Source organism: Acomys russatus, chromosome X, assembly GCF_903995435.1.
Source record: "Acomys russatus chromosome X, mAcoRus1.1, whole genome shotgun sequence".
Lineage (NCBI taxonomy): Eukaryota > Metazoa > Chordata > Mammalia > Rodentia > Muridae > Acomys > Acomys russatus.
The window spans coordinates 19,131,467-19,148,683 of NC_067169.1; the positions used below are offsets into that span (position 1 = coordinate 19,131,467).

The following is a 17,217-nucleotide window of genomic DNA, read 5'->3' on the forward strand; positions in this document are numbered from 1 at the left end:
CACTTTATTCCTAAAATAATACTTTCATTGTGTTTTCTTTGGAAAACATAGTGACTCCATTTGGCATCCCAAGTCCTCCAATTTCTTCTAGACACCTTACCTGTATTCTAGTTAAGAGGAAAAGCTAGACTGACATGTGTCTCCAAGGCTTGCGGGGGTGGGGGGGGGCTTCATTTCATAGGCCTGAAATGACCTTTCTCTTCCATGAAGCCTTCTATAGCTTCTTACCTTCCCTCTGTTCTCCAAATGCCAACTGTATTCTTATTCTAACAGTCTATCACAGCTGTTGTGTCATTTAAGGCCTTCCCACACCCAGATCATAAATTCCTTGAGAGTCAGTGACAGAGTCATAAATTCCCTTTGTGGCCCCAGTTTGCTTCCCTGTTAGTGCAAGGTAAAGATTTGCTAGGTGTCAGCCATATACATGTGTTGCTGAGCTGCTTGCTAACCCTTCCTCCTCAACTGGAATTCGCTGCAGTAAACATTTATTGAACACCTATTCTGAGGCAACATGAAATTCCTGGAACGACATAAATGGAGACACAGTGTAATCACAAGACTAAAGTGAAAGAGACTATGTTGTCAACATGGGAGTCTGAACAAAGGGAGTATTGAAGGAAAAGCCCATTTGAGCTGGTTTTAGATTGATTCAATAGCATTTCACCAGACTGAAAAGGGATGGGGATGGGGATGGGGGATAGGCAGGATTCCACATAAAGGAGCTGGCTTTTTTTTTTTTAAAGACACAGAAGCATTAAAGGACAGTTTTTCCTCCATATCTATAAATAATTAGTTTCAGATCTCCTCCCCAAAATATCAAGCTCTTTATATGAAATATAAAATACAGTACTTGCATACAACCTATATACATCTTTCTTAATCCACTTCCAATCTTTTCTAGATTATGTTTGATATTTAAATAAAATATAAATGTTAGGAAGCTATTTGTTATACTATAGTGTTTAAGTAATAATTATAAGAAGCAAAATTATGTCATTTCATCACCATAGAAATTATGTTTTAAAGACATTTTTGTTTTATAGTCGGCTGAAGTGGCAGATACACACTTAGAGATACAGAGAGCCAACCTGATGTGGCCCATTTGAGGTATAACAAATTTGTGGGCATAACAGTGGGCACATGTCAGTTCTGCTACAAAAATATCAACCAAATAACATTATCAACATGTTACCTCTCCTTAGCTTCTCATTGGCTGATAAGTTCTATCTGCAACCTCAGAATTACATAGGAAAATAAACAATCAATCCCCCCTCTTGAGGTTATTCCTGGATTGCCCCAAATTCTGGCTTTTAGCCATCTGCAGGTTTAATTGATTCCAGATATACCATTCTTGGGACTGAATCATCATGATGAAGCCACGAGGCATTATGGAAAGATCCTTGGCTTGGAGTTCTACTGCACATGAGCTCAAATATCAACTTTAAAAATATTATTGATTGTTTGTGTGTGGGGATGACCACTTTGTATTGGATGACCAATAGACTCAGCAGGGTTGTGTTTATATATTTGTAGATCTAAGCCTATATGTAACAATAAAAATACAAAAAAGAAACCGGTTAGAGAGAGAGTGAGGTAGGCTTGGGAGATTGGAATGAGGAAAGAGAAGAGGGAAATGATGTAATTGTATTTTGATTAAAATATGTTAAAAGGCATGTGAAATATCTATCTATCTATCTATCTATCTATCTATCTATCTATCTATCTATCTATCTGTGCTGGGGCTTGAACCTTGAACCTCTCTGATGGTATTCAAGGGCTATACTACTGACATATATTCTCACCCCTTCTAATACTTCTTCTTTTGACACGTATCTCTCTAAGTTTTCCAGTCGTACCTACAGACTTTGCATTTGCAATCATCCTGCTATCTGGGGTAGCTAGGATTATAGGCTTCAACCATCTGGCTCAACTCAAGTGTCAACTTTGAAGGGTTTTGTTTATTCATTCTGATGTTTTTTTTTTTATTCTTTTGAACATCTTCATATCTTCAAACGAACTGTAAATGCTGTGTCAAAATGAATTATCCACAGGCGAGTACCACATTCACTTTTACTGATGATATTTATTTCCTTTCTTGAACTCCTACTCATTGATGTGTTTTGCTTGATTTACTAGCTGCTTCTTTCATTGGCTCCATCTTTCTGTGCATTCCCTAAAGAAACACTTTACAATACAAACACTGAGCCAAATGGCTGCTTCAGGAACTGTTTAATATTAGGTAGCACAGTTTAGCTGGATTGTTCCATGTCAGTGGGTTACAGGAAAGAGTTTGGACAGTCCCTGTAGGGAAAATGAGAGGTTTCCCAGCTACTCCTTTGCTGAGTCTTCTGTGTTATTATTTTGTTCTAATGCATTCTCAGCACAATAGGTATACACATCTGAAACCGAATACAGGATGCATTGCAAAGCCAAACATAAATTATTTTCGGACTTCTCATACTTTCTTTCCATGATTTGTGTGGTTATTAGAGTTGCTGGAACTTGGTATTTTAAATCACATTCTGAATGAAATACTAGCCACAGGGAAAGAAAGAAGGAAAGGATTCTGTTACCATACAAATTCTTTTGTTTTCTTTCAGAGCTATCCACCATATGTGTCTCCCATGCATTATCTATCTATCTATCTATCTATCTATCTATCTATCTATCCATCCATCCATCTATCTTACTTTCTTCTCCCTCTCTCCCTCCCTCCTTCCTTCTTTTTTGGGGGCTGATTATCGTGTATCTCATACTGGTTTTGAACTCCAGATCCTCCTGTTTGTTTCTAAGTGCTGGAATTAATGACCTGTACTTTCTTTCCTAGCTTCATTTAATACATTTAAATTGAAAGAGAAATTGAAGTATACTACTTTGTTAGTCCAGTTTATTTTTCTCATTAACTAAAACAGAGTTTGTTTCTTTTCTTTTTCTTTCTTTCTTTCTTTTTTTTTTTTTTTTTTTTTTTTTTTTTTTTTGAGACAGGGTTTCTCTGTGTAGCCCTGGCTGTCCTGGACTCACTTTGTAGACTAGGCAGGCCTCGAACTCACAGGGATCCACCTGCCTCTGCCTCTCGAGTGCTGGGATTATAGGCATGCCCTACCACGCCCGGCCCAGAGTTCGTTTCTAATGGGGAGTTCTTGTAGGTTTGTTGAAAATACCAAATTCTAGAATCAGATAGCCATTAATTATAAATATTGATGACATTTTTTATTTAAAAGGAACATTGGTGTCGGGGTGGGATGAGGGCAAGGATCATGCTTTATTGGGATTTTATGATTTATGTATAGTTTAATATTTATTTTTACTCCTATTCTTTTCTTCCATTCTTGTTGAGTTTGAAGTGGCAACAAAAGTATCAGGTGACATTCTTAGGAAGTTAGGAATGGGATTTGAGAAAGAGATGAATCAGGTCTATAGATACAGACTTAATATCATCTGTCAAAAATGCTTGAGAGGAATAGAGCATGATGGTACATGCATATATTCTCATTACTTGTGAGATGGAGGAAGGATAATTACAGGTTCCTTGGCTATAGAGTGAGGACTTTATCTCAAAAATAACACAAAAACAGAAGTGCTTGGGACCAGAAGTTTCAGATTTTTGAAATATTTGTGTATGTAATAAGATATCATTGAGATAAGACTCAAGTTTAAATATGACACTAAGTTGCATTTATATATAGCTTTTATGTAGTTCAGAGACCATTTTATATAATATTTTAGTATACTTCAGTTTGACTACAACCTATCAGAGGAGACCAGACGTAGGATTTCCATTTCTGGTATCTCCTTGGAATTCAACATTTTTCAGATTTTGAAGCATTTCACATGGAAGATTTTTGGATCAGAAATAGTCAATGTACAGTGGGTTTCCTTAAAGGATGAACTAAGGTAAATGAGATTCAAGCTGGGAAGCATCTTTTATCTCAGTCTGATGGGAGCTGAGATCTAGTTTAAAGATGGGGGTTGTTTATTTTCTGTTTTGAAAGTTTCTTGTTTATGAAGTAAATGTGTGCATGTAGGTGGCCTGGTTTAAGGAAGCAAGCCCAAGTGATGTGAGAAGGTAGGTAGCCTGGGGTGTTGGAGTCTATACATATATGCAAGGAACAACAATTAGGGGGGAAAAGACATGAAATTGAAGGAAAGAAAGGTGGAGCCAGTATGAAAAATTTCCTCCTAATTTTTTTTTAAAGAATTTTGAACATGAAAACAGTTTAGGGTGGGTCTTCCCACTTCAAATAATCGGATCAAGAAAATCCCTCAGAGAAATGGCTAGAGGCTTGCCTTTCAATTAATTCCAGGTCCAATCAAGTTGACAACCAAGATTAATAATGGCTAATCATGTGATGACAGAGAACATAGAGTTTGTAAGAGGAAAAGTCATGATTTAAGCTATTACCCTTGATTGTAGCTGTGGTATGTATATTGTATATATAATCTAATTTATTATATATATTAGATTTTTGCATTTTATTTTATCTGTATTAGTGCTTTGTGTGCATATATGTATATGTACCACATCCATGCTTGGTTCCCACACAGGTGAAAAGAAGCCATTGGCCCCCATGAAACTAGAGTTATGGAATGGTTGTGAACTACTATGTGAATACTGGAAACCTGAGTCAGGTCCGCTGTGAGCACAAGTGTTCTTAGCTGAGCCTTCTGTCCAGCCCCAACAGTTATATATTGTATGTCCTTCTCTGCTGCTAATAAAATAAATAGTAGTAAGTGTGTGATGCATAGTGTGAGTGCTTAGAGGAATAAGAAGCTACAAAAGTGAAATAAGTTCTGAAGTTGGCAATTTTACCATGCAATTATGTGTACTTAACCACAATGAAAAAGAAAAATTGGTCAGGGGCTAATTGTACGTTGCTATAAGGCCAGTATTTTTCTTTTTTACACAGGAGCCATGGACAACAGAGGCTTTCAGCAGGGGAGTTTTAGTAGCTTCCAGAGCAGCTCCAGTGATGAAGACTTGATGGACATCCCAGGGACTGCTATGGATTTCTCCATGAGAGATGATGTGCCTCCTTTAGATCGAGAAATAGAAGGTATCGTTATCTTGTAACTTTTAATACATTCTAGTACCTGATGCCACTGATGGGATATAGAATTGTCTTGACCCATAGGAAAATTCTTTCTTGATATGCCTTTACCCTTACACGTCTGTCCTCCCTAGTCCTTGATACCGCTGATCTTTCCTCTGCCCCTAGTAGGTTTTTTCCTTTAAGGCTATTATATTAATGAAATTATATCATTTTACTTTTGTGCTTCGGGGTGTGGGGAAGGTGGGGTGTGCATGGGCCATGCTGTATGTGTAGAACACAGAGGCTAAGCTAAGGGATCAGTTCTTTCCTTACACAATGTAGGTTCTATGGGTAGGACTAAGGCTGCCAAAGTTAGCAACAAGCCCTTACCCACCGAATCATCTTCCTAGCCCTCTGTCCTGTGTCCTCTATAGAGAGTGAATTCTTTTACCTAGCTCAGTGTCTTGGAGATTTGTCATTTTCTTGCTGCAGGAGTGGAAGCCTTGGGTCACATGGTAAATGTGTACTTGATTTTTGAAAGAAAATACCAAAACATTGTTCTACGTACTTATCAAATTTTGCATCTTAATTAGCTCTATATGAGTGTTCTTCAACTTTGGCAGATCTTATTATTATCAGTAATTTGTATTTTAGTTTTGCTAACAAGCATATACCATTATCTCATGGTTTCAGTTTTATTAACTCAATGGCTAATTAATATGATATTAAATATCATATCATTTGCTAATTTGTCAGGGGAGTATATCCTCTTCGATGAAGTAGGTGCTCAAATTTTATATTTTTATAATCTATACTTTTTATAATTGTATTTTTCATTAACAGGAAATCATCTACTAACATTATCATTTCTATAACTGTGTACAAGGCCATGGTATGGCTGTGCTTCACTGTCACAACCAAGCTTCTGTTGATACACATTTTAGTGATTCCCTGCCTCTGTTATTACATACAATGCTACAGTGAACAACCATATAGTGTGTGTGTGTGTGTGTGTGTGTGTGTGTGTGTGTGTGTGTCTGTGTGTGTGTGTCTTAGGTACTTATCTGTAGCTGTGACAAAACACTATAATCAATACAACTTACAAATTTTTTTCATTGGCTTAAGGTTTCAGAAAGCTGGAGTCCATGATGGTGGAGCACCCATGGTGGTAGCAACAGCTGAGGTCTCTCATCTTAATCTACAAGTAGGAGGCAGAGAAAGAGAAAGACAGAGACAGGAAAAGAGGGGCAGACAGAGACAGAGGGAATGAGAGACAGACTGACAAAGCCATACAGAGGGAGACACAGACAGGCAGACTGGGAGTGTTTTTGAAACCTTGAAGCCCGCCTCCTGGGACACACCTTCTCCAACAAGGCCATGCCGCTTCCTAATCCTTTCCAATCAACTCCACAAATTGGGGCCCAAATAGTCAAAACTATGAATCTGTGGAGGCCATTCTTACTCAAACCACCATATATATATATATATATATTAATATGCGAGAATATTTTTATAGCGTGACTGTATGAGTGTTAATTTCTTTCACCACCTTGGTGAAATAATTTCTATTATTACCTTATTTTTCTTTTATCTTTTGAGACAGGGTTTCACTGTGGTGCTCTGCTTGACCTGGAACTCTATGTAGACCAAGTCGGCCTTGAACTCACAGAGATCTGCTTTCTGAGTCCTAGAATTAAGGGTGTACACCACCACGTCTGGCATCTATTGTTTCAAATTTCAGTTTTTAATTAGTGAATTTGAACATAGTTTTTTTTTGTCTGATATTTTAAAATAAATTTTCCTTTTCTGCTTTCTTTTCTTTACCTTTCTCTCCTTCCTTCCCTCCCTCCCTCCCCCTTCCTCCCTTCCTTCTTATTGTTTGAGACAGAACCTCACTCTTTAGCCCAGAGAGGCCTGGAGCTTACTATGTATCCCAAGCTAACATCTAACTAGTGGCAATCATTTTGCCTCAGCTTCCCCAGTGTTTATTTTAGCAGTGAACCACCATGTCCAGCTGGTTTGTCTTTTCAAACTTTTTGATTTATGGTGTAGCTAAGAAGGACCTTGAATTAGTGACCTTTGTGCTTTCCTATCGGGAGTCCTAGGAGGCTCTGGGTGTGTGCCATCATGCCCACCTGAACTTTTTTTTTTAATCTGCAAGAATTTTTTTTTTCTTAGTATTTTCTGTTGAAGTCTGTGTTTCTTGTTGTGCTAAGAAGGAGCCAGGCCCTAGGAGTAGGATGCTAAATAACCTTGACAACATATTTTAAAAGAAACTCTGTAGATATCATTATTATATGATAATTATTTATGCTGTAATCCTGTAAGTGCTATGGCTCTTAGGAGAATTATTTCATGTCCATGTGTCTGTGTAAAGAATCAGATTTCACCGGGTGGTGGTGGCACATGCCTTTAATCTCAGCATTCCGGACACAGAGGCAGGTGGATCGCTGTGAGTTCAAGGCCAGCCTGGTCTACAAAGTGAGTCCAGGTCAGCCAAGGCTACACAGAGAGAAACCCTGTCTCAAAAAAAAAAAATCAGAATTCACAGAAAAGTGAATTTGAGACTTGAACAAATGCCTACTTAGCCCAGATAGGGAGCCCATGATAGATACCACCAAAGTCTAACTCGATGAACCCATGAGTTTCATTGGTTTATGGAGATATGGGTGAGGGGTTACTTACAGGAGTAGACATGGCTCAGTGAGAACTGTGTCACTAAAGCCCACCTCAGCATGGGTCATGGCCTATGAAAGCTGGAACTCAGTGCATGACATGCAGGCAGCTCAACAGATTGGGAGTGGCCTTTTCAGGTGCTCAGTTGGTCTGAGCTTTCAGGTAGCTTGGCTGGACCTCACCTCTTCGAGGATGCTTGACTGCTTTCTGCCTTTTCTGGGTGGGTTGATGGCCCTTTCTTTCTTCAAAGTGACTTGGCTGGTCTCTGCCTTATCTAGATGGGTTGGTTGTTTTCTGCTGCTTCTGCCAAGGCAGTTTGGCTGGTCTGATTCTCTACTAGGCAGATATCAGCTTGTCTTACACCTTATATGTGCTTGGGGAGGGAGAGACATAGTATAGCTGGTCAGTTTTGGAGACATCCTTTAAGCTCTTGAGTGGTTTACTTCCTGAGTTTAAGGAGCTTTCCTGCATGATGGACTGTTTCTCTTCCCCGCTATAGCCAACATTTGTTACTTTGTGGGTTCTTTTCCTCCCTCCTCCACTCTTTTTCCATCATTTCAAACCCCTAACTCTAGATAAGAGAGAAAGTAAGATAGAGAGGAAAGGGGGCAGCACTATTGTTAGATGATTTCCTGCTGATTTCTGGTGTGGAGCACCTTGGGGCAACTTTGACCTTTGCTGGCAGGATATCCAATCTCCTCCTCCTCCTCCTCCTCCTCCTCTTCCTCCTCCTTCCCTTCCCCCTCTTCCTCTTCCTCCTCCTCCTCCTCCTCCTCCTCCTCTTCCTATTTCTTCTTTGCACATGACTACTTAACAAACTGCAACCAATGACCGACCACATCTCAGGATCCTAGCATTTATATACCCCCAGAATTCCAAATGTCACACATTCGCAGAAACTATCTGCAGCTAGCAAAAACCACACCCCTGCCAGAGCATGAGGCAAATTCTAGTCAGCTGCAGTGAAGCAGCCTCGTATCCCCACACCTGGGAGTGAAACGAAAACATATTTTTATAATATTGCTGTGTGTTTTTTTTTTTTTAAAAAGAAACCAAAATTCCAAAATTCTTACTACACTTCCTGTGAGTCACAGCCCCTTTGGAGGTTGAGCCACTCTTTCACAGGGGTCGCATATCAGATATTTATATTACGATTCATAACTAGCAAACTGACAGTTATGAAGTAGCAACAAAATCATGTTATGGTTGGGGGTCACCACAACATGAGGAGCTGTATAAAAGGGTCACAGCATCAGGAAGATTGAGAACTGCTGCCTTAGAGCATCCTGGTGTTTCACCTCCTCATAAACATCCTATGTCTTAACAAGCTTCCCTTCAAAATGTAAGGCTTTGATTTTGGAGAAGACTGCTACATAGCAGCGCCGCCAAGAATGATTATTTGGTAGGAAGAAGAAAATGACAAACAGAAAGCAGACTTTTGTAGAGGGGTTAGCAGCCATACTGTATAGAGGGACGAGAAGACGGGGGGGGGGGGAGGTGAGCCAAAATAGCTGAGTCCCAGCCTTGAATGTTGTGGTGGTTAGCCTTTATTGCCAACCTAACATAATCTAGAGCCACCAGGGAAGGGAGGACCTCAGTTGAAGACTTGCCTGAACAGATGGCCTGTGACTGTATCTGTGAGGAATTCTCTTGATTAATGATTGATGTGAGAGAGCCTAGCCCACTCCAGGTGGCATTACTTCCATATAAGATAGCTAGCTTGAGGGGGGAATAGAGAGACCAGAAGAGGGTGTTAGATCTCCTGGAACTGGAATTATGGATGTCTGTGAGCCTCCATGTGGGTGCTAGGAATTGAAACTGGGTCTTCTGCAAGAACAAGTGTCTTAATCACTGATCCATCTCCCCAGACATGGGTAGAGATTTTTTTAAAAGATGTTTTGTTTTGTTTTATTGTGTTGAAAATGAGTCTCATATAGTCAGTTGCACGTCTTTAATCCCAGCACTCAAGAGACAGAAGCAGGCAGATCTCAGAGTTCAAATTTAGCCTGGTCTACAGAGCAAGTTCCAGGACAGCCAGGCCTACACAGAGAAGCCCTGTCTCAAAAAAGAATCTCATATAGTCAAGGCTGGCCTTGAGCTCACTATGTAGCTGAGGTATGTGCCAAGATGCCTGGCATTTTAAAGATATTATAAATCTTTATTTCACTAATAGAATCTATAGCTATAAGAATGTGTGAATGTAGAAATCTCATAGAATACCTATTACATAGTGAATTATCTACTATGATACATACTGGAGTAGATGGAAATTAACCAAATTATCAAAGATAAGTGGAGAATGACAGTTTATCTATTTGTGTGTAGTATTAAGGATTGAACTTAGGGCCTCATACATGCTGAACAAGCATGTTATCACCAGGCCAAATGCCCAGTTCCCTTTTTTCCTTTTTATAGTAATATATACCTGTCGTCCTATCACTCTGGAGGCTATAGATCAGGAAGATCAAGAGTTCAAGGTCAGGCTTGGAATTACACTTTAGTTAGTCAGATGGGTACATATAACTATCATCCCAGCACTCAGGAAGTTGAGCCAAGGGGATCACTAGTTCAATGTCAGCGAGCAAGCTATATAGGAAGATCCTATTTCAAATGCCAACAAAAGCTAAACAAACACAAAATAAAATCCATCAAGGCTAGAGGAGTGACATAGTGATTACAAGTACTTGCTGTTCTTGCAGAGGATCTGGCTTCAGTTCTCAGCACCAACCTGGCAGCTCACAACTATCTGTTACTCCATTTTCACAGAATCTCATGCCCTCTTCTGGCCTCTGTTGGCACCAGTCCTACATACAGCTAAAGAGCCACACACATTAAAAAATAATGCACTGCCAGGTGTGGTGGCACATGTCTATAGTCCCAGCACTAGGGAAGGCAGAGGCAGGCAGACCTCTGAGTTCGAGGCTAACCTGGTCTACAAAGAGAATCCAGGACAGCCAAGGTGACACAGAAAAACCCTATCTTGAAAAAAAAAATATACCCCAACACTTTTTAAAAAAAAGAATGACATGGAAGGACTCTGAAGACATGACAAAGTTGGAAAGAACATAGGAGTATGAAAATAATTTTCATGTGTGTAATCCTAGCACTTGAGAGGCAGAGGCAGGAGGATTGCCAGAAATTTAAGACTAGCTTGGTCTACATAGTAAGTTCTAGGTCCACTAAGATCCACTAATGAGATCTTGTCTAAAATAGTCAATTTCCCCTCCCCCCAAAAGGGAAGAAAGTGAAGAGAAAGCTAATAAAACCATGTGTTTGAAAGGATACCAACAGGCAGGATGTGTCACTGAACGCTGGTTGTCCTACCACTTTGGAGGCTGAGGCAGAAGGATGGAGTGTTCAGTTCAAGCTACATAAGAAGACCTTGTCTCAAAAATCAAGATGAAAACAAAAGCAAGGATGACGAGAAATTTGAGTAGGAAAGGTATCTTAAAAGATAGCCTATGAATTTAAAGTTCATAAAAGAGAGGTATTTGTGCCTCCATATTTTGTGGGGTTTTGTTGTTGTTGCTGCTGTTTTCAAGACAGGGTTTCTCTGTGTGGCCTTGACTATCCTGGACTTGCTTTGTAGACAAGACCGGACTGGAACTCATAGTGATCCTCCTGCCTCTGCTGTCCTGAGTGCTGGGATTACAGGCGTGTGCCACTACACCCAGCTTTTGTGTTTTTTCTTATTATCACATTTCTAAAAAGGAAAGTATATTTGTATGTCACTTGTATGCATATGCATCTTTTTAAATGTATTTATTATTATGTGTACACTACTCTGCCTGAATGTACACCTGCAGGCCAGAAGAGGGCATCAGATCACATTATAGATGGTTGTGAGTTACCATGTGATTACTGGGAATTGAACTCAGGACCTCTGGAGGAGCAGACAGTGCTCTCAGCCACTGAGCCATCTCTCCAGCCCTGCACATGCATCTTACAGCATGTACAGTATGTTAGTTGTAGCAGTAACTGGCTTTACTAACAGGGGCTTTTATATATGCCTTCCGGCCAAACTAAAAAATCACCTATCAATTGTTGCTTCTAGTAAAAAGTGGTTGCTTATGGCATTCTCACCAGGTCCCTTTGTGGGTTCAGGGTAAGTAATTGCTCATTGTTCCCATTTCATGGGCTAGAAAACGGAAGCCAACTAAGATTTTTGGCATTGCCTGTGATAATGCAATGTGTTTTTAACTAAGCAGTCCTCTACTACTCTACAATAGTTTCTTAGAAGGTTTATTGCTTGCAGTTTATTAATATCTGCCCACAAAGTAAAGAGGCTTCTTTTTATGAGGCACATGCAAAACTTTGTCTATTCTGTAGTGATGCATTTCTCTTACTTTGTTTTTAAAGTGTCATGTCCTTATTTAATGTCTTCACATAGGATTTCCTAGCAAAGAAACCATTAATAGAAGAAAAGACAAGTCACTGAAACATTGTGGTGAAATTATACATAAAATGCTATATTTTGTACTGGGGCATGATAGCGTGGACTAAAAAGTAAGTTCCATGGAACTTAAAAGTTAGGAAGAGTGGTTCTTGTTTTGCAGATAGCTATGTAGGAACTGATTTCTGAAGAATGACTAGATGCATGGCAAAGCTAGTATACATTAGGAAACAAAGAACCCTAACACTCAGGGAGAAGGAAGGGGGAAAAGTGAGTTTTAGTTACGGGAAAACATTCAGAGCTGTTCTTGGCATTCGTCTGTTCGCACTTGCCCGTAACTAAAACTCACAGTCTGGGATTCAGTGGCACTATGAGACAATATAATGCTAACCTTCTCTATGAATGGGTACTCCATAGACACTGATGGGTGACTGAATGAGAGAACAACTGAACATAGTGCCCATATTGTACATTCAGTCACCCATCAGTGTCTATGGAGTACCCATTCATAGAGAAGGTTAGCATTATATTGTCTCATAGTGCCACTGAATCCCAGACTGTGAATCTGTCTTTTTGAGGTCTAAGCCTCCCAGGGTAAGGTATGTAGGTGGATGGTGGCAGTCAAAACAGCAGGGGGCACAGCAGGTACAGAGCAGGGGAGCTAGCCAGACGTCTAGATGGCGTAATGTTGTGTACACTTTGTGATCTTATCTTGGAGCCAAAGCACCAACAGACGACTTAAAAGTGGAGGAGTGATATGATCAGATTTGTGTTTGGGAAAATTGACAGTGCAGAGGGCAAATTGAGGGCAAATTTGGGGATGGCGAAATTTTTACTGCTTTAACATTCTGGGCAAAAGATCAGAAGGCTTGGTGAAAACAAAAGGAAGCAAGAGGAAAGGATAGTGGGCTCTCGAGAAATTGCAAAAGGGAAATGAAAAAGCCCAATGAGGTACTGGGGGTGAGCTGGAAAAGAATCAGGGGGTAACTTTAAAGCCTAGGCTGGTTATGGAGAAGGCTGTGCTCTCCCATACCACCTACTGTGTCTCAGGGCCGCTTCCTAATATGTTGGAACAGAAAATAACCATAATAGTCAAATGTGATAGAATGAAAAGCATAACAGGGCTTGAAATCCACCAAGGAGACAACACAGCAGTGCTGTTGGTACTTCCAAACTGTAAAGAACTCAGGGCAGAGAAGACAATAGTGGAGCCTAGGCTGGCCTAAGCTTCATGGGAAGACTGTCTGAAAAGCAACCCTCAGTTGGGTTCCCCAAGCTATCTGCTATGATCAATTGTACAGAACTCTGCTAAACACTTGGTCTGGGAAAACCGGGGGTTATTGGTGCTTTTGTGAGCTGAAAAGAAAAGGCCAGAGTCAAAAGTACCTTGGGGCCAAAAACCACATCAGCTTGAAAAACTAAATCTTTTTTTCTTCTTTCTTTCTTTCTTTCTTTTTTTTTTTTGCTTTGTTGTTTTTTGGTTTGGTAGTTTTGATACAGGGTCTCACTTTGTGGCCCAGGCTGGGCTGGTACTTACTATGTGGTATAGGCTGCCTTTGAACTCAGTGCAACCCTCTTGCTGTAACTTCCCAAGTCCTGGGTTATAGATATAACCTCCCAGGCCAGGCTTTATGACAGCTATGATGATATTGACAGGCTTAGAAGCTCCCTTTACTTCATAAGGAAAATGGGCAGATTCCAAAATTCACATCCGCTAGTGTTTTGCCCATTTCTTTATCTTTATTAAAGTTTATATTAAACTCAGATTTACTTAGTGTTTACCTCATATCTCATCCAGGTTATCACTTACACAGAGGCATCATGTCTCCTTAAGACTCTGCTTAGTTGTGACACATCCTTGGATTTCTCCTGTTTCCCATGACCCTAACAGTTTTGAGCAGTGGTCAGGTATTTTATAAAATGCCACCAAATGAAATGTATCTGATGTTTTCTCATGATTAAGCTGTGGTGCCATCAGCTTGACATATTGTTGATGATAGCTTTGGTCACCTGACTGATTTTCCTCAGGTTTCTGCACTTACAGTTACTGTTTTTCCTTCCTTTCCACTCTGCACTCCTCAGAAAGGAGTGAAAAGCCCTTGCTTAAGGGCACAAGAATTATGCCCACTTTCTTGAGATTGTTGTATTATACATGGGAGTTTTGTCTACTCTCACCCATTCATTTATAGCTGTGTTTGCACTGTTTCTCCCATTCATTTATATTTGTATTTGCACTGTTTTATACTTTGGGTTCTCACCTATTCCTACTTAAGTTTGTTGCTTAAGTTGTTCCAGTTTTGTCATTGAGTCGACAGTGTTTCTTCTGTCACTGTGGAGTTGTCTTTAGTACCCCCTTACTTTTTAAAAAAAAGATTTATTTATTGTATTTATTGTATATGAGTGCTTTATCTGCAGAAGAGGGCATCAGATAACATCATAGATGGTTGTGACTTACCATGTGGTTGCTGGGAATTGAACTCAGGACCTCTGGAGGAGCAGGCAGTGCCCTTAACCACTGAGCCATCTCTCCAGCCCCCCTCTTACTTTTTGACACTAATCTGCTCTGTTATTATTTTGCTGCTCTAGTACCAAGGCAGGAAATACATCCTAGCTATCTTTCAAGGAGCCTGTTTTCCTTTTATTCTAGCCCTGAATTAGAAACAAAGACAGGGCACTAGCTATGCCCATTTCCACAAAGGCACTATTTTTTGAGACAGGGTGTGGAGAGGCTGGGGTTATAGGTATGTACCACTGTACCTAGCATTCTACCAAGGCCGACTGAATACATAATGTGTCTGCTGGCATAAAGTGTATATGTGTGTGTAGTCACCTTTATCTAGTTTATGTTTATTAAGCTGAACATGAGGCCAAACTGATTCTTGTCTCTATTTTTTAAAAATCTATTACCACACAGATCTTTTAGCCTTCTACCTTTGCCTATCGTCTTCTACTCTGACAGTGAGAAACCCACCTTGCATTATCTGTCATTCATTACTTAGTTCTCCTTTTCTAGTATAAATGTATAGTGGTTTCAGAATTATTAACAAGTACCCACCATGCGGAACAACTTTACAACCAACAGTATTTACACACCAATCCTTTTGTCTTTGGTCTTAGAGGTTCTATTCATTTCTACACTCACTTAAGTCAGAACCGTCCTCTCTTAATCCCCCTTAGTGATGCTATTTCATAAACTTGTGATGCAGATAGATTCTTTTGTTTCTTACTCCATTCCACCTGGGATCCTCAAACATTTTAATAATTCTCAAAAATGGCATACTTTAAGCCACACACATAATTCTTTGAGCTGAATTTCTGTGAGCTGGACAAATGCACATTGATATGTATTCATAATACGCTACCCTGAAGAACAGTTTCACACAAATTAGCCTCTTGTACTTTACCTATTCTACCCCTTACACTCTAAGCTTCTAGAATTTGTTGTTTTGCTGTCATGTATTTGGAGTCACATGTACCATGTAACCTATCTTGCCTGGCTCCTTTGACTTACCCAAATGAAGTTGAGATTCACCAATGCCTCTGGGTGTACTGGTGTATGCCTGATATCCCAACTCAAGAGGGTTAAGACATGAAAATCAAGGCAAGCCTGGGCAACATAACAAGGCCTGTATCAAAAGAAAGCAAAAAGATTCAGCAGAACCAATGAGCTCTCTTGGTGAATAAGGGTGCATGCTCCCAAGCTTAAAGACTTGAGTTCCATTTCCAAGTCCCATGTGGTAGAGGAAGAGAACTGACTCCCATACGTTTTCCTTTGACATCCACATGTGTACACAAATGTACATCACACAAAATAATGAAAGGCTTTAAAAAAAAAAGACTCAACATCTTTATGTAGATTGACAGCTCATTCCTTTCCTTTTTTAAAGAAAAGATTTATTTGTTTATTATTTATACAGTATTCTGCTTGCATGTGTGTCAGCATGCCAGAAGAGAGCATCAGATCTCATTCTAGGTGGGTATGAGCCACCCTGTGGGTGCTGGGAATTGAACTCAGGACCTTTTGAAGCACAGCCAGTGCTTTTAACCTCTGAGCCATCTCTCTCCAGCCCATCATTCCTTTCTTTTAATGGATAATAGTTCCATTATGTAGATATATCACCATTTTTAATCTAATCACTTACTGAAAAGCATCTTGATTGCTTCTAGATTTTTTTTGGGGGGGGGATATTTCAGTCGCACTTCCATATAACAGGTCATCATCAAAAATAGCTGGGAAAGGAATTTGGAGGAAGGAGCTGATTGTGTACTTGCTTGCTCCTCATGGCTTCCTCAGCTTGCTCTCTTATAGAACCCAGGACTAACATCCCAGGGGACGGCACCACCCATAATCATCTGGGCCCTCCCCCTATCAATCACTAATAACTAATTACAGAAAATGCCATACAGGCCTGCTTACAGCTCTACCATTTTTAAATAAATAAAATATAACAAGAAGACAAAAACTTGCACATTAACGTTGGACAAAACAAATGAAAACAGAAACAAACCCAAGAGAAGGCACAAGAAACCAAGATCCACTAGTTTGCACACTTAAGAATCCCATGCAAACACTAAAGTGGAAGCCATAATATATATACAGGGGACCTGATGCAGGCCCTGTGTGTGCTGCCTCAGTCTCTGTGAGTTCTTATAAGCTTTGGCCATGTTGATTTAGAGGGCCTTATTTTCTTGGTGTCCTCCATCCCCTCTGGCTTTTACATTCTTTCTACTTCTTCATCTTTGGAGCCCCTGAGCCATGAGGGTGGGGCTCATTTTCAGAGGACACATTTCAGAGCTTAATGTTCAAAAGCCTACTCTATAGACTGTCTGGCTGCGGGTCTATGTATTTGTTCCCATCTGCTGCAGGAGGAAGCTTCTCTGATGATGGCTGAGGCAGGCACAGATCTATAAGTATAAGCAGAATGTTATTTGGGGTCGTTTTATTGCCAAACCTTATTTGTTTGTTTGACCGGTAGTATTTGGTTTTACCATAGGTCCCTGGGCTATCTAGTCTCAGGTTCTTGGTTACCGAAGCAGCATCAATATGGCTTCTATCTTGTACAGTGGGCCTTAAGTCAAATAAGATTTTGGTTGATTATTCCCACGAGCTCTGTGCCA

At 40.0% G+C, this 17,217-nt stretch overlaps 1 protein-coding gene across 2 annotated transcripts in view; it reads left to right on the forward strand.

Annotated features, from left to right (window-relative positions):
- Positions 1-17,217, forward strand: part of Clcn5 (chloride voltage-gated channel 5) — a 156,788-nt gene that overhangs the window by 92,750 nt on the left and 46,821 nt on the right. For both annotated transcript variants that reach the window (XM_051142287.1, XM_051142288.1), the window contains one exon: positions 4,908-5,054. In XM_051142287.1, the coding sequence (XP_050998244.1) occupies positions 4,908-5,054 (147 nt within the window). The remainder of the gene's footprint in view (positions 1-4,907; positions 5,055-17,217) is intronic.